This window comes from Lissotriton helveticus, chromosome 8, assembly GCF_964261635.1.
Source record: "Lissotriton helveticus chromosome 8, aLisHel1.1, whole genome shotgun sequence".
In the NCBI taxonomy this organism is placed as follows: domain Eukaryota; kingdom Metazoa; phylum Chordata; class Amphibia; order Caudata; family Salamandridae; genus Lissotriton; species Lissotriton helveticus.
This window is the reverse complement of record NC_136069.1, coordinates 61,987,106-62,010,802: the sequence shown is the minus strand read 5'-3', so window position 1 is coordinate 62,010,802 and position 23,697 is coordinate 61,987,106. Positions and strand designations below refer to the sequence as shown.

General features: G+C 42.7%; 1 protein-coding gene across 2 annotated transcripts in view; it reads right to left on the bottom strand.

Moving 5' to 3' along the window:
* CFAP44 (cilia and flagella associated protein 44) overlaps positions 1–23,697 on the bottom strand; it is a 969,845-nt gene that overhangs the window by 819,376 nt on the left and 126,772 nt on the right. The window contains exons 4-5 of one of the 2 annotated variants that reach the window (XM_078656625.1): positions 5,977–6,150; positions 731–871 (exon numbers count right to left, since the gene is read on the bottom strand). In XM_078656625.1, coding sequence (XP_078512751.1) covers positions 731–871; positions 5,977–6,150 — 315 coding nt within the window. Of the gene's footprint in view, positions 1–730; positions 872–5,976; positions 6,151–16,722; positions 16,829–23,697 lie in introns of those variants that run through there. The other variant, XM_078656626.1, reaches the window with a different exon arrangement.

Genomic DNA, 23,697 nt, shown 5'->3' with positions numbered 1-23,697 from the left:
CCACCAGTGTTATTGGTCTTCCTGTCCCCTGCCTTGGTCTCAGAATGTGCATTTTGGTTGTCTTGGTTGAAGGCACACATCCCTTCCTGCTCACGCAATTCACATGTGGTGGCTGGTGTTTATGTGATGTTTTCAGTTTGCAGAGATCCTTGTCAGTACTGCCCTCTTGTGTTGCTCGTCTAGTTTGCTCTGTACCTCACCACTTGTCTTTGAACTCATTATGTACATCTTTGTTCTGTGCATAAAGGAACAAGGTAAATCCTTAGACTCTTGTATGAAACATCTAAGTTAGGAGTAGGTGCACCCTAACAACGGTTCCAGCCTGTGGTGACTTACAGGATGTTTTATTGTCAAAGTCTTCGTGTTTGCTTCCTTGGCTTCCTAGATTTGTAGTTCATCTTTTCTGGGTGAGGGTTCCTCCCAGTCCCTGATGTTCCATTATCAGTTCCTGGTCTTTGCTACTGTCTGTCTATAGCCAAACTGAAGAGCTCTGTCTGTAGTGCTCTTGATCAATATGGCTTCCAGTATCAAATTATGTTCTTATTTCAACTTCCCTGTTACTTCACGATCTACGTTGAGCCGATAAAACACAAACATCATCTCGTTCAGTAGCGCTAAATATGTCCGTCATGTTGAAAGACGCTATGGAGAGCCAACCCCAATGTTCTAGTTGTGGGTATTCTGAAGCCTGTCTGAGTTACAATGATATGTCTGAGGTGCATTTATTTACCTGCTCCACCAGGATCAGCCTTCTGTTTGTCCTGATCCCCTGGATAGTCAGGCATTTCCTCAGTACCAGCGGTGTGAGGGTTAGACTCCTCCTCGGGTCTCATCTCAGCATGGGTTTCGGCTGCACTCTCCATTATTTCCCCTGGACAGAGAGAGATACAGATGAGTGAACGATTCCAAGATTCGATCTGCATTTTGTTCTGAGCCTTAAAAGCAGAGAAGATGAACATAATTTTTAAAGCTTTACTGAAGGTGTGTTCTAGTGCTCATCAGAAGAGAGTTCAGGGTATTTACTGATGAATATCCCTTTCTAAAGCTGGTAAAAGCGGTACATATCTGGCAGTGATGTTAATGAACAACTCTCTCCTTCCCAGTGGGTTGTTCCTAGGTTTTGATCTTTATCTCCTCCACCTATCTTCCTGCTCATTATATACATCTTTGCCTGAGCATAGAATTGTACTGTTGAAACCTAAGTTTTATGTTTGGAACTTTCACTCCAGTGTGAGGTATGCTCTACATGAACTCTTAGATTGTAGAAACTCTAAGATTGCTTTACTGTCTGCGTCCTCGTGTTCTCTTGTCAAATATGCACACAGGACAACATCGGATGGTCTTGTTCACTTGATGCATGTACCCTAGAACTGGAAGTTGATAGAAAACATAGGTTAGCTAGCATCTTCTCACTAGGAAGCACTTCTCTGTTGCCAAGCAGCACATGGGTGTGCTGCTCGATATAAACTGAAGGAGAATCATGGGATGCTGGTCCCTAAACTATGTTGGTCTGTGATGCGTGGCCTACGCGTCTAGCTAGGAAAAGATATAGCTTAGAAGCTAAAGAACAAGTGTTGTGCACTGGAGGCATTAAATAATTGTGATAAAATGAAGAAAGTGAAACATTTTCCCAAATATACATAAAGCAGTATTTCATAAAAAGGTGACACAAGGACTGGGAATTTGAATCAGAAGCCCGTTACACTTTGCAATTCATGGTTCCTGCTCCTCCTAGATGGTGTGGTCCAGCCAAGAAGGCGGATCTTATATTACTGGCTAACAGCTCATCCATCATAAGAGAAAGGTCAAATAGCCTATCCTGGGTAAGCGCATGTGCGGCAGATCAACTTGAGTATTTATGGACCTATACTTTCCAGGTGAGCTAGGTATGCAGTGATGTGAAATGTATTCAAGGGTGTAGCAGAGGCACTCACTCCTGGGTCAGATATTAGTTGAAGGAGACACATTGCCCACAGCCCTTTCTCTCCACTCCTATTGAACCATTGGCTAAGCAGTGGTGAGAAAGTGGATACACTGGCTGTGGTTCAAAGTTTCATCTACTAGAGTAAAAAGATTGCAATTTCCCCAAGGTACTATAACTCACTGGAGTCTATTCACAGGGGTACATGTGCATGTGTAGATTCACTGTGTAAGATTATTGCTGCACCTAGTAGTAACTTTGCACTTTTTCACTATTTACGAATTCCGAATGCAAATTTTGTACTATATGCAGACCTACATGTCTACTCTCACTCAAAATAGGGAGTGCAGAGCCTGGCAAAACACGATTTACAGGTGTTAAGTTACTACTAGTAAAGTTTCATATGTAAGTGGAAATCTCTACCACCGGCTTGGAAACTACCTATGGTAAAGAGAATAAATACTTTAAAAATTATTTAAAAAAATATTAGAAATACTTTAATGTAAAATAAAATTGTAAATCAACGTTAATAATTATTAACCTAGAAGTAAAGAAATTAATGTTACAGCAACTCAAATGAAATGTTTAATAAATAAAATACATTAAATACATGTAATTTTATTAATTAAAAAAATAATTTTTAAATACCAGTCTCACTATTATTTTATATTTAATTGTTTGTAGTGAAATATATTAGTACTTATTGGTATTATTACTTTAATGTTTTTATTAAGTTTAAACATTTTAATTCTGTTTGAACAAAAAAATATAATGTTATTAAATAACTTTAAACTGAATATACGTTAACACTTAAAATATGCATATGTAATTTCAAAATTGAACTGTTTTATTTTATTGAACGTTATTTTTTATGGGGTGCTATCTTAAATTCCTGCCTCTAATATGTTTGATTTGTTCAAACGCTCCGTCCATCATCCCCTTTTGTATCGCTTTGTTCGCCCTAAGTGTGGCAGGGTATACTCAGACGTGAGTCCCTTGTTCACTTGGCCACTGGATTCAAGATAGCCTGGCTGATGAGGATTATGAATCCGAAACCGGTCCCAGGATGCTTGTTTCCGGTCCAGGGAAGACATGGCTTGGCAGTTCGGGCTGGACTGTTCCCATAAGGCACAGGGTCAGACTGATTTGCATATAGCCATGTCTGAACTGGGGTGGCTGAGTGAACTAAAGAATGGTGATGGATTAAACCCAGATCAGTTGACTGGGGGTGAGTGTTTGATTTGTTCAAACGCTCCGTCCATCATCCCCTTTTGTATCGTCTAATATTTTCTATGGCACTGTGTTGCACTGCCTTTGTGGTGATGGACTTACTCGAAGGTTTTGGGTCCTTTTTGGCTCTAGTAACCTTAGGAGTGCAGTTTGTGAATAGCAATGGCCTATTCTTTTGTGTGTGGGCATTTGATTTTGTATGGACCTCTCTAAACCTTACTTACTCCGCCCTAAGCCTGTTCTCACCCCTACCCATGACCCTTCCATGAAGTAGTAAGTATTCCCCATTTTCCAGCCACTCCCTAGCTACCTCCCACATTTCCCTCTAAAAAGTGTATCTACGTGTGCAGAGAACTCTGCAACCTAGTGTCAATCTCCTCATTTTGTGGTACATTAGTAGTATTATTGTAATAGCATTAAATGTACTACAAAGCAGTTTGTAAAAAGGTCTCACAGTATCGCTGGAGCCATCTAAAATTCTTACGTTTTCTTTTAAATACATAAATGTTCACCACTGTATGCTTTCTGAGTAATGATAAATCACAATGGTGTTTTCAAGCTAGTTTTATGCAATGTACCAACGTTTATTTTATTTTAATATGTGTTGTTTATTCTATTGCTGTGCGTCCATAATGTATGTAATTTAAGATTATGAAAACATTCATAAGAAATGCATTTTTCTACAAGTGAAACTCCTATTAGTGTGTTTGCTATTTGATTTGGCTCTTACCCTTGTGATATTTATTTGATTTGGTTCTTGCTCTTGTGATATTGATTTGATTTGGATCTTGCCTTTGTGATATTTATTTGATTTGGCTCTCGCCCTTGTGATATTTATTTGATTTGGTTCTCGCCCTTGTAATATTTATTTGATTTGCCTCTTGCTCTTGTGATATTGATTTGATTTGGATCTTGCCTTTGTGACATTTATTTGATTTGGCTCTCGCCCTTTTGATATTTATTTGATTTGGCTCTCGCCCTTGTGATATTTATTTGATTTGGCTCTCGCCCTTGTGATATTTATTTGATTTGTCTCTTGCTCTTGTGATATTGATTTGGATCTTGCCTTTGTGATATTTATTTGATTTGGCTCTCGCCCTTGTGATATTTATTTGATTTGGCTCTAGCCCTTTTGATATTTATTTGATTTGGCTCTTGCCCTTGTGATATTTATTTGATTTGGATCCCGGCTTTGTGATATTAATTTGATTTGGCTCTCGCCCTTGTGATGTTTATTTGATCTGTCTCTCGCCTTTGTGATATTTATTTGATTTGGCTCTTGCTTCTGTGATATTTATTTGATTTTGCTCTCGCCTTTGTGATATTTATTTGATTTGGCTCTCGCCTTTGTGATATTTATTTGATTTTGCTCTTGCCTTTGTGATATTTATTTGATTTGGCTCTTGCCCTTGTGATATTTATTTGATTTGGATCCCGGCTTTGTGATATTAATTTGATTTGGCTCTCGCCTTTGTGATATTTATTTGATTTGGCTCTTGCTTCTGTGATATTTAAATGATTTGGATCTCGCCTTTGTGATATTTATTTGATTTGGCTCTTGCTTCTGTGATATTTATTTGATTTGGCTCTCGCCTTTGTGATATTTATTTGATTTGGATCTCGCCTTTGTGATATTTATTTGATTTGGCTCTCGCCTTTGTGATATTTATTTGATTTGGATCTCGCCTTTGTGATATTTATTTGATTTGGATCTCGCCTTTGTGATATTTATTTGATTTGGCTCTCGCCTTTGTGATATTTATTTGATTTAGCTCTCGCCTTTGTGATATTTATTTGTTTTGGCTCTTGCCTTTGTGATATTTATTTGATTTGGCTCTTGCTTCTGTGATATTTAAATGATTTGGATCTCGCCTTTGTGATATTTATTTGATTTGGCTCTCGCCCTTGTGATATTTATTTGATTTGGCGCTCGCCCTTGTGATATTTATTTGATTTGACTCTCGCCTTTGAGATATTTATTTGATTTGGCTCTTGCCCTTGTGATATTTATTTGATTTGGCTCTCGCCCTTGTGATATTTATTTGATTTGGCTCTCGCCCTTGTTATATTTATTTGATTTGGCTCTTGCCCTTGTTATATTTATTTGATTTGGCTCTTGCCCTCGTGATATTTATTTGATTTGGCTCTCGCCCTTGTTATATTTTTTTGATTTGGCTTTTGCCCTTGTGATATTTTTGAATTCACAAGTAAAGACCCCTCCTGGACCTGCAACATTTGTAGTGACATTGGTTTATGCCATACAATGAAATACCCAAATGGAACACTGAAATAAACACTTGAATGTGCATTGAGAAACAAAAGTGTTGTTCTGTATGTGCCTGTTTGTCTCCATTATGAGAGAATGAGTTTTAGCATTACAGAGAGCGCAAGTCTGATTAGAAAATAATTAAAGATCAGCTGCACATTTAAGTAGTTCCTATTAAACATCAGTGACTGGCACGCCTTCTTTGGCTTCCTCAAATTATTAGTTCAGCTTTCTGGGGTCATTGTTCTGTACATAGTTGAAGTTGCATGTGAATTACTGGTCTTTGCTTCCGTGGCTCAACAGCCGAGCTCAAGCACTTGCTGTGCCTGTGGTCTCTTTTCTTAACAGTTTGTACTGTCTTTTTGTCTTCTTCATATTTTAACTTTTCTGTCACCTCACAAACTAGGTACATCCTATCCGACATACATCGGCTTGCTCAGTAAGGCTTGATATGTACATCATGGTCCATGAAGCTATGGAAAACAAACTTACAAACTCTTCCCCCTGGTTAGCTGTCCTCTGGATAAGTGATAATGGTCTTTATGCTACATGTACGTGCCTGGCATGATGACATCATCAGGTTGTTTATCCTGACCCGGAAGAGCGTCAGGCTGCTGCTCCGCATCAGGTGCGTGTGAGTAGTTGGGCTGCCCTTCTGTGCCAGGTGCATGTGTGCTAGGCTCCTCCTTGGGTGTTATCTCAGCTGGATTCTCCCCTTCCCTTTCCAGGGCCACTAGAAGATAAAAAATGTAAATGAATGCACGATCACACAGCCAGCACTTCCCATTGTCAAGGCAGTGGTGGAAGTGTTCAATGTGGACAATACGATAGAAATCTTTGAGCTCTTACCTGAACTACTGGGCTCTTAAATGTTTGCCCTAAGAGAGCATTCCATCAGGTTGGAGCTGATATGACTCGTGCAAAAAGACCAAACCATATGAAAATCAGCACACCCTGGCCAGAAGGAGCACTGCAGTTACAAGATCTAGACCACGCCCCTCCGCATAAGGGTAACAAGAAACCCCAGGCACATTTAGAGCGCGTTGGTTGACATCACCTTGAGTCAGCATCTCCAGCTTACATTCAGAATCACAGGTGGTAAGGGCGCAGCTCTGGTACCGCCCTACCATTTAGAGAAACGCCACTTAAATATTCAGAGCACCTAATATTAGTGTTCATTTGTAGTAGGTCACCATGTTCTTGTAGGGGCATGGCAGGAGGAGATTTGTGTGAGGGCGTATATTGGGTGGTATCCCTTACTTGAGCTGTTCTCTTCTGGTGCTGAGCTGTCTTGTCCCATACCTTAACAACTTGTCTTTGTGCTCGTAATATATACATCCTTATTCTGTGCATAGGATATGAAACAAAAACCTGTGGTTATTGTACAGTATTCTCAAAAGGCATTTCCAGCGTGTATTGACTTTGAGGATACTTGGTCAGAGTCCATGTGTTGTCCTTCTTTGACTTCCATAGCTTCTTAGCTCATCTCGTATGTGACCATCTCTTTAGAGTGCTTGAGCTCCCACTTCACCTGCTGATCTTTGCCACTTGAGTATCGTGTAGTTCTTAATAATACATAGGATCTGCACGTTTAGACAACATAAACTAAGGGATTGATGTCCAGAGTGATTCCAGACACCCCTCAAAGGATATGTTGTCCTTTAGACCAGTTAGCTCACAGTACCACTATAAGCCCCCTAACCTTACCAAGGAGCGAATAGTTCCTGGCAACTATCAAACATGACAACCCTCGATCCGTCAGGGATCGTGGAAACAGTACAGTACTTTTCGTTCACTTGTTCTCAGATATATATATATATATATATAGAATAAACGATGGGGTCATTATTCAATAAGCATTTATTGAGCCAGTGTCATTCTAGTATAAAATACGTGTGCTGCAACAACCATTAGATAGAAACAGATATATACGATTATAAGCGGGGGTGTGGCTTAAGGCTGATGGAGTAGTACGCGGGTTGCGGAGCTCCCGTCCGGTAAACCCCCCCATTCCCTATTGTCCTGAATGTCTTGGTCCAAGTAAAGGAGTCACATGGGGCCGGGATCATTAATATGCTTGGGGGAAAGATGTCAAATGCCTGGGGTCAGCCCTGAAACTGTGTTGAGCGGAGTAACAAGAGGAGCAGCTAGACATGCACAAGATGGCGGCAGGCGGCGGAGATACCGAGCACTCCATTCCACGGTAGGCCACCCCCGATTCTGCAAGCTTGTAGGCTCTACAGAGCCCAGCAGAGACAAAGGCGGTCCTGAGATGCCGGGGTCTGCGGGGAAGCTGCTGTGAGCCAAGGGAACTGGACTTGGGGGGGCTGGAGTACAGAACAAGAAGATGCCGGCCTGAATCCCACAGAAGGTGCCTTAGGGGAGGGCCATGCTAGCTGGAAGACTGGACCCATCACGAGCACTGAGAGAAGCATAGGGTGGCTGCAATGACCCCGCCTTGCCTCAGCGAGGACAACCACTCCTCGGGACCCCCAAAGAGGCAGAGAACGACATTTGCGCTGCAGTAGCTCAGTCCCAGGCCATAAAAAGAACATCTACGGCTGTGGGAACAAGTAGGCAGCAGTGAAACCGGGAGGAAGAGTAACGGGTACCCGACACTGAGATAGGCATCCTAAACCTACTGACTGCCAAGAATACCGCGGAGGATCAATGGAGATGACGTCCACGCTGTAAACCAGGAACAGCGGAGAGCACGAATGGCAAGGGCGGGGAACGCGGATAAATAGCACTGAAATTAAGCTGAAGTTGAGCATCAGTGTGAACACTTTGTTGTGACCGAGTAAGTGGAACTGTGCAGTGAATAAGAGGTGTCCGAGTAGATAGTGAGCAAAAACTGGGGGAGTGGGAACTTCAGAGCCTGGAAAAAGGGGTGAAGCATGTAACCTCAGCCAAGTCCCCTGATAATGCTGGGAGGACAGACAGACACTAGGGCACAACGAGTATACCGGCCTAAGGGGTGTTTCATTTGAATCTGGGAGAATACAGTGCGCACCCGCGTTGAAAACAGCAATTCCCGCGGGTAGGCCGGACCCGTTATAGGCGAGACCGAGCTGGGTGTGAAAGGCAACATGCCGTCCGATGGCTGCCCCCCCTGGAGAGGGGACACAGCCTAAAAGAAATGGGGAAAATTGGAAGAAGCGCGGCCCAGACAATCACAATACTGGGCCCATTCCCAGCCAGGCAGAAGACATCGGAGACATGGAACTGACCCAACAGGAAGAGCCTAGAACGGCTCACGTGAGGCTCTCGAGACTAAAATAGACAGAAAGGGACTGAGCTCAATTTGCTGAGACGACCACCGGAGGCTGGCTGAGTCACCACCACTGAATGTACATTAACAGACATACCACCGGAATTGGCTGCATTACGAGAAACAGTATCCCTCACTGAGAGCATAGTTAAGGTGTTGGAAATGTGGGCAGAAGACAGCGAAAATAGATACCGCAGGAATAACATAAGAATATAAGGGGTTCCTCAACTGGCAGAAGGAATAGACATGCTGACCCACATGGAGGAGTGTTTTAACAAGAGGAGAGGTAGGGAGAGTAAAGCAACACTCTTATTCCACGGTTATAGTCAATAAACAAGAAAAGAGTGTCAAGTGGTTCAATCAGACCACAGTCAGGAGCAACTAAGGAAGGGGTTGACGGCCTCATTCAGGACATTTCAGGAAAGCCCTCACTCACCACCTGGTGATGACATGCTTCATCATCGGGCCCCACCAAAGAGACCGAGTGTCTCTTTGGAGTGCTACAACGCCAGATTTACTGCGGAGCAGGATAGTGAGATTCAGACGTGTTGTGCAAAGTAAATTTAACTAATGAGTGGTGAGGGTTTTATTAGAAAAGTCAGTAGTGTATCAAAACAATTTTATTCTTAGATCACTAAGGACAAGTTATTAAAATTATGTGTTTTGGAAAAGAGTCCACAGTTAATTGAGTGGTTGTTTCCTTACAAATCAGTCGACATGTTTCAGCCATGAAACGGTGTAATGTTACCAGGCATTCTTCAGGACTTGTTGGTGTATTAAACCCTGGCGGTATGGACGCACTAAGGCCCACCCTTACCTAGGGACGTGAAAGTGAAAATATTAGAAAAAGGTGAAAAAGTGCAAAAAAATTAGGAAGAAAAGAATGCTTCCTAATTACTCCTGGTTTAGGAGGCTTCCAGCTTTATGGTTTCTGCACCTGGAAATAACAAAGGACATAGACAAACATGTAGGACAAAACAAACATTTAGTAGTAGTACTAGTCGCAGTTGTAAGTCTATGGTGCTCCAGTATGTGGTAGAGAGGCATTCGTAGCAAAGTAACAATATAGTTATCACCACCATAGCCCCTGGGTTCTTACTTATTAGCATGAAGGAGGTGCTGTGTACTATACGTGATACAAAAGTAATCGTGTTGGTGGAGATAAAAGGGCAGTAAACTTTCTGGTTGCGATCCAGGTTAAGGTACGATGGAGGAGTGGCATCACAAAGGAAGTGGCACCAGAGGGCCTCTCCCAATTCTATGCCCTGGAGAGGGCACAAAGGGTTCCTACACAACCCTCCCCCCCCAGGCCGGAGGTCCCTCACGCCCTATAATAGCCAAACTCCTGCACTATAGAGACCGGGACCATATTCTAGCTCAAGCACGGAGAGACCTAAAATTAAATGATAGTAAAGTGATGATCTTTCCGAATTTCACCAGAGAGGTGCAGAAGCAACGTGCACCTTTCTATGGGTGAAGAGCTATCTCCAGCAGATGAATGTTCCCTACGAAATGTTATACCTGGCATGCCTACGGGTGGTCACTCCCACCGGTACACAATTTTTCATGACCCCACAAGATGCCTGGAACTGGATCGGAGCAGAATCGGATGCCAGGCCAGAATGTGGCACCAGTCAACCAGAATCTCGCCGAAGGAGAAAGAAGTCCACAAAGAAAAATCTTCCCACATATGCATAAGCCTAATATGAGCATGGAAAGGTGATCCAGGCGCATACTGAAATCAGCAACACAGACAGGAGCCCACGTTCTTCGACCAGTGAGCAGGAGGACCAAATTCAGAGGTGACCAGAGATACTAGCTCTACAGAAGAAGACACAGACACAGAACTGCTGAAGGTCATGTCAAGAACGGCAGACAAAATAATCTAATGGCGATTGCGACAGGCTGAGAAAAGCACATCCGCCGGCGGCAAGAGGCCATTGTCTTCGATAGGTCGCAGCCTCCACTTACTTAATGGGGACTTTACCCAAGGTTTGAACTCATTGTAAAGGGGGGCCCAGGATCGGGGTGGATCTGCTCCGAGACTGTGATACCATCCACCCTAATTAGTGATTAGTGATATGCAGGTGCACCCGCGCTCAAACACCCATTGGTATCTAGTTTGGATGGGGTTGTTCTTACGCCTGTCCTGGGGTACGGGAGTGTGCATTTCTGTTGGGGATTGTGATTCACAAAAAGGGGATGAATGTGCATGGCGTGAATGGTGGATCAAGTTGGACATGTCAATATCCAGGAGTAAAAGAATAGATAGAATATTAGCAACCCCTGGTGGGAAGCGGGACTCATTTGAAGCAAAGAATGGCACCCCAGTAGAATGTAAAGTACTCACATGGAATGTGAGAGGGATGCACTTCATGGTTCAACAACATAAGGTATATGCCTTCTTGGACAGAAGGGGAGTACAGATTGTCCTATTACAGGAGACACATCTTAGGGCTAAGGAGGGGGCAACTCTTCAGCGTAGATGGAGGGGACAGGCCTATTACACAGATTACTCGACATTCGCCAGAGTGGTATCGGTGTGAATTAAACCGTGGATCCCAATTAAATGCACGGGTCAACTAATTGACCCAGAGGGAAGATATGTGGTGGTATACAGGACCTTAGATGGTCGAGATGTCACTATAGGGAGCATATATGGCCCCAATACTGTCCACGTCTCATTCTTGTCCACCCTCTCCAGAACATTGGCCCTACACCTGATAGTCTAAGTGATAATGGGGGAAGATTATAATTGTACAGCAGACGTTGAACTTGATCGCTCCCATCCACCGCTAAGGGACGCCCCGATAGTCAGGTCGGCAAAGGCCCTGAAGGAATTGCAAAACCAGTGGGGAATGATAGACTCTTGGAGAGTACACTACCCAGAGGAGAAAGACTATTCCTTCTTTTCCCACCTGCATGACTTACATGTAAGACTGGATACGATACTCTGCACACCAGACATACATGATCTAGTAGTGACCTGTGAGTACCTGGGCAGGAAAATCTCTGATCATAACCCTTTGTTGCTGGGAATGAAATAGGGGTAGACCCCGGGCATGTATCCCTACATGGAAGTTAAAACCAGAGGCCCTTGAGGACCCGGTCTTCCAGCCAATGATTAAAAATGTAATTACCCAATACCTCAAAGAGAATGATGGAAGAGGCACAGACCCCCAAATAGTGTGGGATATCAGGGGTAGATGTATATCTGAGGAGATGGGAATAAGAGGAACCCTCTTACAGGAGACCCTGGCTGCGGAGCAACAACTGAAGGGTATAGAGCAACTTAGACCTGAATGCAGTGAGATACAAGTCCAGCTGACTGAAACTAAAGAGAGGGTAGCAGAGCATGTTAAAAGGTTGAGGTGCTTCGACTAAAGAAACTATATGATAAGAGCAAATGAAGAGAGGCGTCACACCTGGTCACTTCTAGCGTGGTTAGTTAACCCAGCAACACGAGGCTCAACTATCCTTGAACTTAGGGAAGAAGATTCACCCGCTATTTGCACCCAACTGGGCATAAATAGCGTGTTTAAGCCTTATTACGCACAACCTGCGCAGGGGCTACATAGACACATTATTGCACTTGATAATACGTCTGATAGTAACAGTCGAAGAGGCTGAGACACTGAAAGGGGATATTGATCTCACAGAGATAAGGGCAGCAGTCACTGCAATGGCCAGAAATAAGACCCCTGGCACAGACGGCTTGCTGGTACAGTTTTATTCGACATACATTGAGGAACTGGGCCCCAAATTGGTGAGTCTCTACAAAGGGGCACAGGATGAGGATAGACTCCCCGCAATGACACGAGAGGCTCTAGTGGTACCTCTCTTAAAACCAGGCAAATCCTCTGTCGATAAACCAGCCTACAGACAACTGTCTATGCTTAACCTCGACTGCAAGGTTCTAAGCAAGATACCAGCTATGTGCCTCCTCCCGCATATGAGTAACTTTATATATAGAGACCAGGCAGGGTTTATTCTGGAGGGTAATACAGCTACCAATATCTGGAGGTTATTCAGAGTACTTGAAGCACACACATACGATAAAGAGGAAGAGGCTATCTTTGCGGTAGATATGGAAAAGGCTTTTGACTGCCTAGAATGGCATTATCTTTACTGAGTAATGGAAAAGTTTGGTCTAGGACAGGGTTTTGTAGCATCGATAAAATTACTATATGCAGGTTCACTGGCTAGAGTGAGTACTAGGAAAATGATCTCAGACAGATACCGGGCTACCAGGGGCACCAGACAGGGTTGCCCCTTGTCACCAATCCTGTTCGCCTTGGCCATGGAGTCTTTAGTCTGCCACGCCAGATCTGGGAAACCTTACAAGGGGCTTGAAATATTTGGCCGACAACATTATATAGCACTGTATGCCGATGGTCTTCTGCTTTTCCCCCAGAATATGAGGGTGGGCCTATGGGGTGCAAAGGAGCTTCTCTAACATCTGGGAAAAGGCTCGGGACTTAGGGTCAACTGAAAGAAGTCATGCCTGTTTTCGACCACTGCTGGTAGAGACAGACCAGATATAGAGCAGTATGTAATATGGGAGTCTAGACGCTTATCATAACTAGGAACAAAAATCTATCACAATATCTTGGATACCCTAGAGGGCAATGTAGGGAAGGTCATTAGGGGACTAAGAACGAAAATGGAATCCTGGGCCTCCCTGCCCCTCTCTGTGATGGGCAGAATAGCCCTTCTACAAATGATGGCGCTGCCACGACTGCCATATTTTTTTGGTACCCTCCCGATATAGATCCCGGTGAGTGTCTTTCGAGACCTCAGGTCATTGATCACAGGATTTGTATGGGGGGCTGGTAGACGCAGAGTGGCGCTCACTACACTGCAATGGCCTACGGCACAGAGGTGACTTACACGCCCAGACTTTGAAAATTACTATCTAGCGACCGAGATCCAATGGTTCACACAGTGGATGGTGGGCAAAAAGGCAAGGGTAGAGCAACTGGACTGCAATGTTCTGGACATCTAACAGTTGCCAAGGGCGATACTGAGACTAGCAGTCTCATGAACAAACAGTAGCCCCGAGTTCCAGGTACTGTGTAAGTGCTGGGGTCATTCCTTGCAGATATCCTTGAAGAGGCCTTAGGCCACGGACATCCTGCTAGAATTGCTCAGAGAGCTCCCACATGCAGGGGATTGTCACAGACTAAGAGATTGGGTAGTGTCAGTTGTAAACACAGTGGGGGCCTTATATGAGGATGGGACACTGTTACCATTTGAAGACTTTCGAGAAATATATGAACTCATGAGGTGTCATTTCCTCTTGCATTGAGCACTAATAGCGGCATTTCCAGAAACACAGGAATTTGGGGATGGAGAAACCTCCGCTGTCACCCGGGTGCCAGTACATAGTGCTATCCTCAGGAACATATAAAGCAATCACATTCTAGTACCGCCGTCTCCCAAACGAGGGTGTGCCACCCATAGACAAATTATGCACGATGGGAGGAAGATCTGGGGATTCCCATAGAGGATAAAGTATGGGAAGGACTAGAGAGCCACTTCCCCAAAATTTCCAGGAACCCGAGATTCAAGCTTATTAACTTTTATGTGCTACACGGAGCATATTTTACCCCGGATAGGATAAACCGACGACGACTGATGCTACATGCCCATGCAGCACAGAGACAGGAGCAGAGTTCACTACACATGTTTTGGAGTTGCCCATACCTGGGGAGGTTTTGGAAAACGATCACTGACCCGCTGTCCGAGGTGTTAGACAGGGAGGTCCTTTATACACCACAACACTGCCTGCTCTATTTGTTCCCACATACCTCCAAGACTAAAGTCACTAGTGGGTTTCAGGACCTGGCACTTCTCCTGGCTAAAAGAGAAATAGCCCTGAACTGGAAGGGACCTATGTTATGTGATGGTATTTACATTTTTTGAGCACACACATCACCCACAAGGGTCTCATGTTGCTGTAGCAGGTTCGATGGAGGGGAATTATTCACGGCATAAGAGAAAAAAAACAATGTCTAAAAAAAGCCAGGTTTTAAGCTTCTTTCTCAATAGTCTGTGATCTGTAATAGTTCGTAGTTGCATTGGTAGCTCATTCCAGAAAAGAGGAGCTAAGTAGGAAAATGATCTGCTGAAATTTCTGGTGGAATGGATCCTAAGAGGGGTAAGTAAGAATTGTGTCCCCGACATAAGATTATATTTTTAGTACTTACCAGTTAAGTTTTTTGTCCAGATACCTCAGCCCATTTCCATACACAGCCTTATGTGTCATACAGGAGATCTTAAAACAAACACTCTTCCTGACAGGGAGCCAATGCAGGGATTTTAAGCTGTGAGCTGATAGGAACCATTCTGGTGGTGGTATTCTGCAGCACCTGGAGTCTGGTGTATATTCCTTATTAATGGAGGCCATCAACGCGTTTCCATAGCATAGATGAATAATTATTAGACCCTGGACAAGTGATTCCCTTGGGGCTAGTCCGGAAAGCTGGAAAGGGGAGCTGCTTCGCTGGTCGGACTATGAAGGAGAAGTCAGGACTGGGAATGCTAAGAGAGGGAAGGGCTCACTGGAGATGGCCAGAGCCTGGGCGGCGCTAGTCGAGGAACTGAAAAATGGAACCGGCCGCCTGACAGAAGTCCCTGAGGCCAATAGTTGATTAAGAGCACGACTGGGGAGGGTCTAGGTGAGGTTTAAGACAACGTGACAAGAAGAAATTAATCTCCCTATGGCTGAGGGCGAGGCCATTAGCAAATATGATTTAATTGAATGGTTTGAATGGATAAAATTAACTGTTGGGATCAGAGCATGAGAATGTGGAGGAGGGAACCAGACCTCCTCCTGTTATTCAAAGATTGGCCCACCATGACACGCCTGGGGGTGGGGGAGCACAATCGGAGAGGGTGTCGTTGTTCATAGTAATTAACATGATAACTGTTGACTGAATTTTTTTTTCGAAGCCTAGGCAATTTGATTGTTAAGGGGAGTATCACTGGACCTGTTGCTTACTGTATTTGTGAAAGGTCCAACCACTAGATCTCACAGCAATAAGGGAAGCTAATCAGGAATAACAGACTGAGTACTGTACATTCTGCGGTTGCAGGAATATTCAATGAAAGTACTGTATGGATGTATGCAAAAACCAATAAAAATCTGTTTAAGAAAAAAATATACGATTATAAGGCATAATATATATATATATATATATATATATATATATATATATATATATATATATATATATATATATACACATATATATGCCATAGATAATGGCAGTAATTATGAGCACTCCTAAGATGCAAACCCTAACTAAATGTACCTAGCATGTATGAAGGTGTATAGCCAAGAATCCCCATAGGAAAGAGCCAATACCTGATGGGTGAGAATGAAGAACCAGTCTTGGTCACAAGCTGGACACCCTGCGAGGGATGTCAGACCACTGCGTGCTGGAGTGTCTGCGTGCAGGGACCTCAGTGTCTCGTGTCAGCATGCAAGCTTCCCCTCTTCTTTGCCCAGCAAAGATGTGGTGCTTATATACCCAAAAGGTACCCTTAGCGGGTCTACCTAAAATGGTACTGTGGACCTGTCGTTCAAGGATGATGATAACGGTGACTTTTGTACAGCGTTATTATACAGAAGATGGTAATCCTGCTGTATGACACTAAGAATCCTCATGCATAATAAATAAGGCTAGTTTTTGAAAAAAAAACACAAAATTTATTCGGCACATAAGTAGGTAAAAGGTCAGCGCCAGAACCGTTTTGTAGAGCAAGGTAGGACAAACGTAGGTAAAAGGTCGTGCATCTATCTAGGCCTACATCTATCTAGGCCTATATTGGGGTACATTGGAGCTCATAACAAGGGACCTTAGCAGACTGTAGCACTCTGGCTCTATGCGGTCCTCAATGCAGGTTCCACTTTCGCATAGTCTTTTTTCTTCTCGACTGAAGCTATAGAAAGCACCCTTATGAATTCTTTGTTGTATATTCTGAGGCCCGGCTACAGTACAACAAGGCACCGTAGATATATTTACTTACCTGGTGTGTTGGGATCAGCTGACGGTTTGTCCTCATCCATTGGGTTGTCTGGCTGCTCCTCAGTGTCAGGTGTGTGAGGGTTCGACTCTGCCTCAGGTCTTACCTCTGCAACTGTAGTGTAGTTCCTATAGTCCCAATAGGCTCTGCGCATTGGAATAATATCTTCAGTAGTGTAGACGTGGACTGAGGTTAACTAGGTCTCTACTGACTATATTAGACTTAAGTGTTTGCCAGCTAGCTCAGAGTTCACTAGAAACTTTCTCGAATAAGCGAGGAGGAGTTTAACCTCCCTGGATAGACAAGAAGGGATTTAGTTTCTGACAACCATAAAACATGACAACTTTGCTCTCCCTGATTAAGAGTATATCTCTAGAGTCGTGTGAAAACAAAAGACAGCTATTTCACTCAGTCAATAAGAGCGTACTTAGTTTCACCAGATTGCAGAGAAAAAGAGAGACGGGCGTTTTCAATAAAAGGTGTTATTTATTGAGCAGTCTCTTTCCTCATACAAGAGAAATGAATTGCTACAATTGCAATACTTATAGTTAAGTAAAGTGCATACAGTAAAAGCAGGATTATGAAATAATACTGTAAAAGCATTGATATGGTTTCTTAGCCATATGATACTTTAAAATGGATAAAATAGATACATACATATATACATTGACTAATCGTACTCAACTGGTGCTTCTAACTACGCCTACCCCGGTGTACCTGACCTAAGCCTAATACGTGGGAGGGAGTAAGTAAGTAGCAGTTTAAGTTAAGTTTGTTTTGCCAAGAATCTGACTCAAGAATTCTCTGTAAGGGTTTAGTCAGTTCAGTACCTGGGTATTAGAAGGCAGGAGGTCTGGTATCTCTCTCTCAGGACTCGGTATCCCAGTCACCCGCAAGGGTAAGCTGGAAACGCCAGAGGCTGGATTTCTCGGCAAGAGAAAAGACAGCGTCTTTCTCAGCACGTCAAAAGGGAGGGGCAGCGTCCGTGGGCTCTCGCATCAGCTGGGCTCTTCGGAAGTAGATAGCTGCTCTGCTCCAGGATTACCACCGTGTGTTTGCTTAAGGCAACGTTGGTATATTTATACATGAAAGGTGCCGGGTTTGACGTAAGGCTGGACATAAGACGTCAATAAAGATGTCACTAAGAACTGGTCGTTCTTACAGTGCTTTACAGGAGTTCTCGGACGAATTCAAAACAAAGCAGCGGGGATTTCCCAGGTTGCTGGAGGCTTGGATTTGTTTAAGAACTCGGTGTGCTTTCTAGGGGGCTGGAGGAATAGGCTTGCTTAATATGACAGCATGCGCTATGACTGAATTATGAAAAGGGTTTCTATGCCGTTGTAGGGATATTATTGATTTATAACCGGACAAGGGCAAAGAATAGGAATATCGATTCAGGTACCTAGATAAACACACTACACCCACTCCACGAATTCATGTCCATAATTACTAAACTAAGCAATAGTAAACATATCTAACGGTGCATGTGTATACCTATCCACCCCAAAATACATTTTTTGCAACTGAAATGGCGTATGCGAAATACACGAAAAATGAGTATAGGTTCAGTATTTCAAGCAGTGTAATCATTCATTAAAAAGGATGCATATATATCAGTGGAATGATTTTGCGGAAATTACACATAAAATGGCTCTTAATACAGAAAAGAAAAGTGCGAGACCATTTCATCACATATAAATACAGTTATTTGTAAATATGCTAGAGGCTTAGGTAATATATTGTCTCTAGAGTTCCTAAAAATAGAAGCTCTGTTCTCTAAGAATAGTTCTACTTTAAGCAGAGGATGAGTGCCAAAAAAAGTAAATATTTTGGAATCCGGAAAAAAATTAATTTCGTTTTTCAATGGAAGAAGTCAAAACAGTTCCAAATATTTTCAGAAGCTTTTGTTTTTCAAAGCTGAAGGCCAAATTCAGAGTTCAGGGAACGCTGAGTGCTCGTTTGCTTAAAGGTTATTCTTTTTGTTCAGGGGAGAACATCATTTCAGACAGACTTTCAAAAAAGCAGTTTACCGCTTCAGGTGAAAGTTCGACCAAGTTGGAAAATGCCGCAACTGTGCAGTCGTGAGAATGATTGCTATCATCGAGGACAGGATCAGCAATGCTCACAGAAGGTCGTACCTGGTTGATGCTGCTCTCATCTTGCACTTCACTACCCTTTAATCGCAGTGGTGAAGTTTCCACGAATGCCGTCATCAGGATGGGTAACCGCTGGGGACAACACGATGCATGAGCCGTTACTGGATTTAGCAAAGTATCTGTATCCAATGGTACTTCTGATTGTAGTGTGAGACAGACGTCTAACACGCATTCTTCTCCGCACAGCATACATCTTAGCACAGGTAAGATACAATTCTGCCAGATGGGTCTGAATGAAAGAAACCAGGTCATATTTAGATCTCTTAGCCTGGCTAATCCAAGGACTTTAGTTATGCGGTCCCGATAGCGTATAGCTAGGATCGTTTCTTCCATTGTTGCTGAAGTCTTGTCTGTGACATGGCTTGCCATAACGAAGCAGGAGTATCAAAAATAAAATGCCTGCTACGAATCCCAACAGGAGTGGAAGGCCGCAAAAGATCGAATGGACAAAATTAGGAAAGATGCCCAGGGCTGCTTTGAAAGGTGTCAACAGTCCCGAAAAAATTGTCTTAAATACACTCGCGATACCATTCGTATCTGAAATGTTTAAGATTTGGTTTAGCATTTCTGCGAAATGTAAGGGGCAATTTGTTGATAATCGTGCATGTATCTCCGTTGTCGTCCTTGCAACCTGGAGATCATATGTTTCTTTTGATGACGTCAAGGGCGCAGGCGTCTGTAGAAGAACAGTCTTCATTCTGCTTAAAGTATCAATTCGAATAGAAGAGATTTTCAAACTGGGCCAAATTTTTCCCTCCCTGTCTAGAGTGTCGTTCGGATACAATACTTGCATACAGCAAGTGACCATTGAAGAAACGCTTACTAGATAAGCTTTTCCTGGCACCAAGCCACAACATCTGTGGTCCACTATTAGAATGTAGCTCCCGTTCGAAAGCCGTCTAAAGAATGGCTCTATTCGAGTTGCAGGTGTGCCAAGCTGGTGACATGAAAGGTTATTTGAAGTCCCCTCACAGGCCCCATGTAGATTTATACCCTGACACAGAAGTATACCACTTAGTGATTTTTCACAATTATCACCACTAAGAAATACATTCTGTCCTTTTTCACTAGAACATGTGTGTGTGTAAGGTAATTTCCATGATGACTTAATGTATCCTTTACCCAACCTTTCATACTGGCCTGCCTGTATATAATTTTGGCAGTATCGAAATTGGAAAGTTGTTATCGGAATAGTTATTATTCCGTGTATTATCCATTCAATGACAGGTCGTTCTGACATTGTCAATGGTAATCTCTCAAGTTTTTCAATGCTCAGAATTGTATACTCTGCTCCTTTTTGTGACAAGCTGATTTGTATATCAGTAAGGTTAAAGATAGAGAACAGTGACGTTGTGTTGATTAAACGCCAAGGCACGTAGCCTGAACGCAGATTTTGTAACGTCCAGCCAAGCTGTACAATAGAACGCAATTGGGACTGACCATGTTGTAACATTAGTAAGTCCTGCTCCATTATATCGATTGCAGATGATACAATACTGTCCAGTGAATATATTCTGGAAGACAGAGTCATTAACCCATTGTCCACAACAGAAAGTGATTTTTCCAAATTAATACGGTCAATTTCCCGTATTTTCTCTGCTGTTTCAATTTGAGTTTCTTTCCAAGCTTCGTTATAAGCTGCATATATAGAGGCCGCTATGAAACGTTTTTGACGCTGTTTGTGTGGTCCCATAATGAAATCACGCACGTCAGCACCGTCTTTAAGTAAAGTTAAGTGTTGCTTAATTTCTGCCAGTGTGGATGTTTGTAGCCATTCAAGGCAGAGTTTTCCTACACTGTATGTTGTTACTTTCCCTGGATGTTGTCTCTGGGAGTATCTAGGGTCTGGCCTGGTCAATTTGAACCCCTGTATTTTGTTCAGGAATCTATCTTGACAGTTATTTGTGTCTGTGGGCCAGATCAACCATTTTTTCCAATCAGGATGTGTTCTGTTTTGGTTTAAAATATGGGATACGTCTATCTCAACATCTGTAGTGCTATTACTGTCAGGTGTTGGCTTTGGAATAGACTGTTTGTTTAAGTCTTTAATTTTGGCTAGGCCAAGACAGGTTGTTTGTTGAATTGTGTCATTCAAAAATATAATTTGTTCTGGGATCATGCAGGCTCTGAATAATGAATCTATACCTTGCACTTGCCAATCTTTAGTACCCCAGATGGTTTTTGTTTCAATGTTATTTTTCCAAAAATCAAAACCAAATGTATTCATTTTTTCAAAAAATGTTTCTGAATAGATTAATTTTGTATTCGTCAGCATGGTTTTCATTCCTGTCTTATTTAACAGTTTGAAATAAAATGTTTCTGCTTCACTGGTGTTAAACCCTGAGAAGTATGGGAATTTCTCGTAAAATGTTTTTGAACTACCTTTTGGTGGAGTTGCACAATGTTCCCATTTATTATAATTTAAAACATTTCTAGGTTGAGCAGATTTATGCAAATAATGGTTAGCATAGTGGTTGTAGCAGTACATCTGATCATAATTCGATGAATCTTGTAAATAATCATGTTCTGTAAATTTTGCTGACATAACTAAGTCTGACATCATATCATTAATACTTTCAAAGTCCCAATCATCAGAGAATGTACTCTGTTTTACAAAGTCACTTAATGAAACCTTAAATTGATGAGGATACTTCAAGAGCCCGACCGGGCCATATATATCGTAATCTGTTTTGTCCCATGCTACCCCACCGGGTATCGGATTGGCTGTGAAGTTTACTGAAGAAAGTTCTCTTTTCTCGATGTGTGAAGACTTGTGTGGCTTTAGGACCAGGTTGATATTCTGGCTTGCTGTGTCCATTGTAACATATTTTCCCTCAATGAAGTGTCCCAAGCATAGCACCATGATGAGCCAAAGCAGGAGGAAAAGTACACCTAGCACCACCCAAAATTCAATCCATGGGGAAATCAGATAGGTTTCTTGTAGTTGATGAAAGAGTTCTTTAGTTTTGTCTTTAAAAGTTTTTGTTGTTGTTGGCTGTTCCTCAGGTTCGCTCGGATCCTCAGAAAAGTCATCGAAATTGATGAAGTAGCCTGATGCAGTTCTGTCAATTATTGGACTTGCTGCTGGATTTTTCTTTGTTTCATTAGCATCGTCTGTGGCTACATCGTTGTAGACAGGTGTTTCTTGACGAATTGTTGCAATTTGGGTTTCAAGAGGCATAAGTTCCATGGCTTTGTTGCATAGACCTTGTTGATTCACTGTAGGTTTATTAAATGTGATTAGTCTCTCAGTTTGAACCTCTTGACTTGTAGCAAACTTTGGTGTTCTGCTATTTCTTGGGAGTCCACTTGGCCTACTACTTATTATTGGCCACATGATTGTGGTTTAACCAGGTCGATGGATACAACTCGGTTCTCCTTTTTACCAGCAAGGGGCGGTAGTACAACTGATCTTGTTCCGTTGACAGCTAAGACAGGTACTGCTTTTCTGTAAGAAGGCCCAAATTCCTTCTTCACCACGATTTTCTCTCTGACCAGATCCCCAATCTTTGGAATCCAGACAGGCCTTGCTGGGACAGGTGGTTTCTCTTCAGTGGCTGTTGGCTGTTGTTTCAACTTTATGTTGCTCAGGTCTTTTCTTGTTTCATTTAAGTCCTGTAAAATAGCCAAACGATCTTTGATATCAAAGCATTTTCTTTCTACCACTGAAGTCTGACTATCGAGATCCTGGATATGCATTCTAGTCCCGAACAATAGTTCGTACGGACTGAAACCTTTTAGAGAATTTCTTGGCAGATTGTTAAGACTACGTTGGACACTTATTAAATGTTTGACCCACCCAACCCCCGAACCTAATACCTTTGCCGTTATAGATTGCTTTATGTCTCGGTTTTTTCTTTCCACAATCCCGTTTCCCTCAGGAAGGAAGTGATAAGATTACCGCAATGCAATGCCCATGCTGGTCATGGCCTCCTTATAAGCTCGAGAGCTAAAAGCAGGACCCTGGTCAGAGTGTAGCATGCCAATTGCGTTTATGCCGCTATAGACTCGCAAATCTTTTATAACAGTTCAGACGTCAGCCGAGAGCTGGGGTCTACATTTTAAGTGAAACTAGTCTTAAATAATTATTAAAGGGACGAATTTTTCTGGGGATTTCGTATTGATATTCTTGTGATATCTAAAAGAAGGGCAATGGTAATACTCCGGGCAGTTCGCCACTGCGATCGCTGTTGCAGTTTTGACAGTAAAATGCAAATTTGTAGTTTTGCAGGCTCATTCCCGGCCACCAGTATATTGATTGTAATTCTTTCAGAGATTCCTTAATCTTAAGGTGTCTTAGACCCTCACCCATATGTGCGTCTGCTATTAATAAGTTTCTCCTGTTCGTGTTTGGAATTACCCTATCCCCCACTCCAGGGATTTGAGCAAAAGGAACGGAGTTTGCATCGATTATGTATGTATAATTGAGTGGATAGTTGACGGGTAGCGCTGCAAAGTCGCCTTTTGATGACGTTTTTACCACCAGCATCGTTTCCCCGTCTACGTATTTTCCTGAATGCTTTTTTGTAGCTACGGAAGCCTGCTTAGTTGCTTCCGCTGTGGCTGTCTCAGCCAATGAATTCCCTAAAACGTGAACGCCATCACGTTCATGACTCAGTGTATGTATCACGTGAGTCTTTGGTAGTTCTTTCTGTAAAAGAACTACTTGTTCCCAAAGCGATTTTTGCTTTATTGTGGCACCAGTGACATCTTTGTAACCGTTTTGAACCCATTTCTGCAAGTCGTTATTGTATGATTTGACGCAGTAATATGAATCGCACACTATTAGTGTCGGGAATTCGCGATCGGCATTATCTAGCGC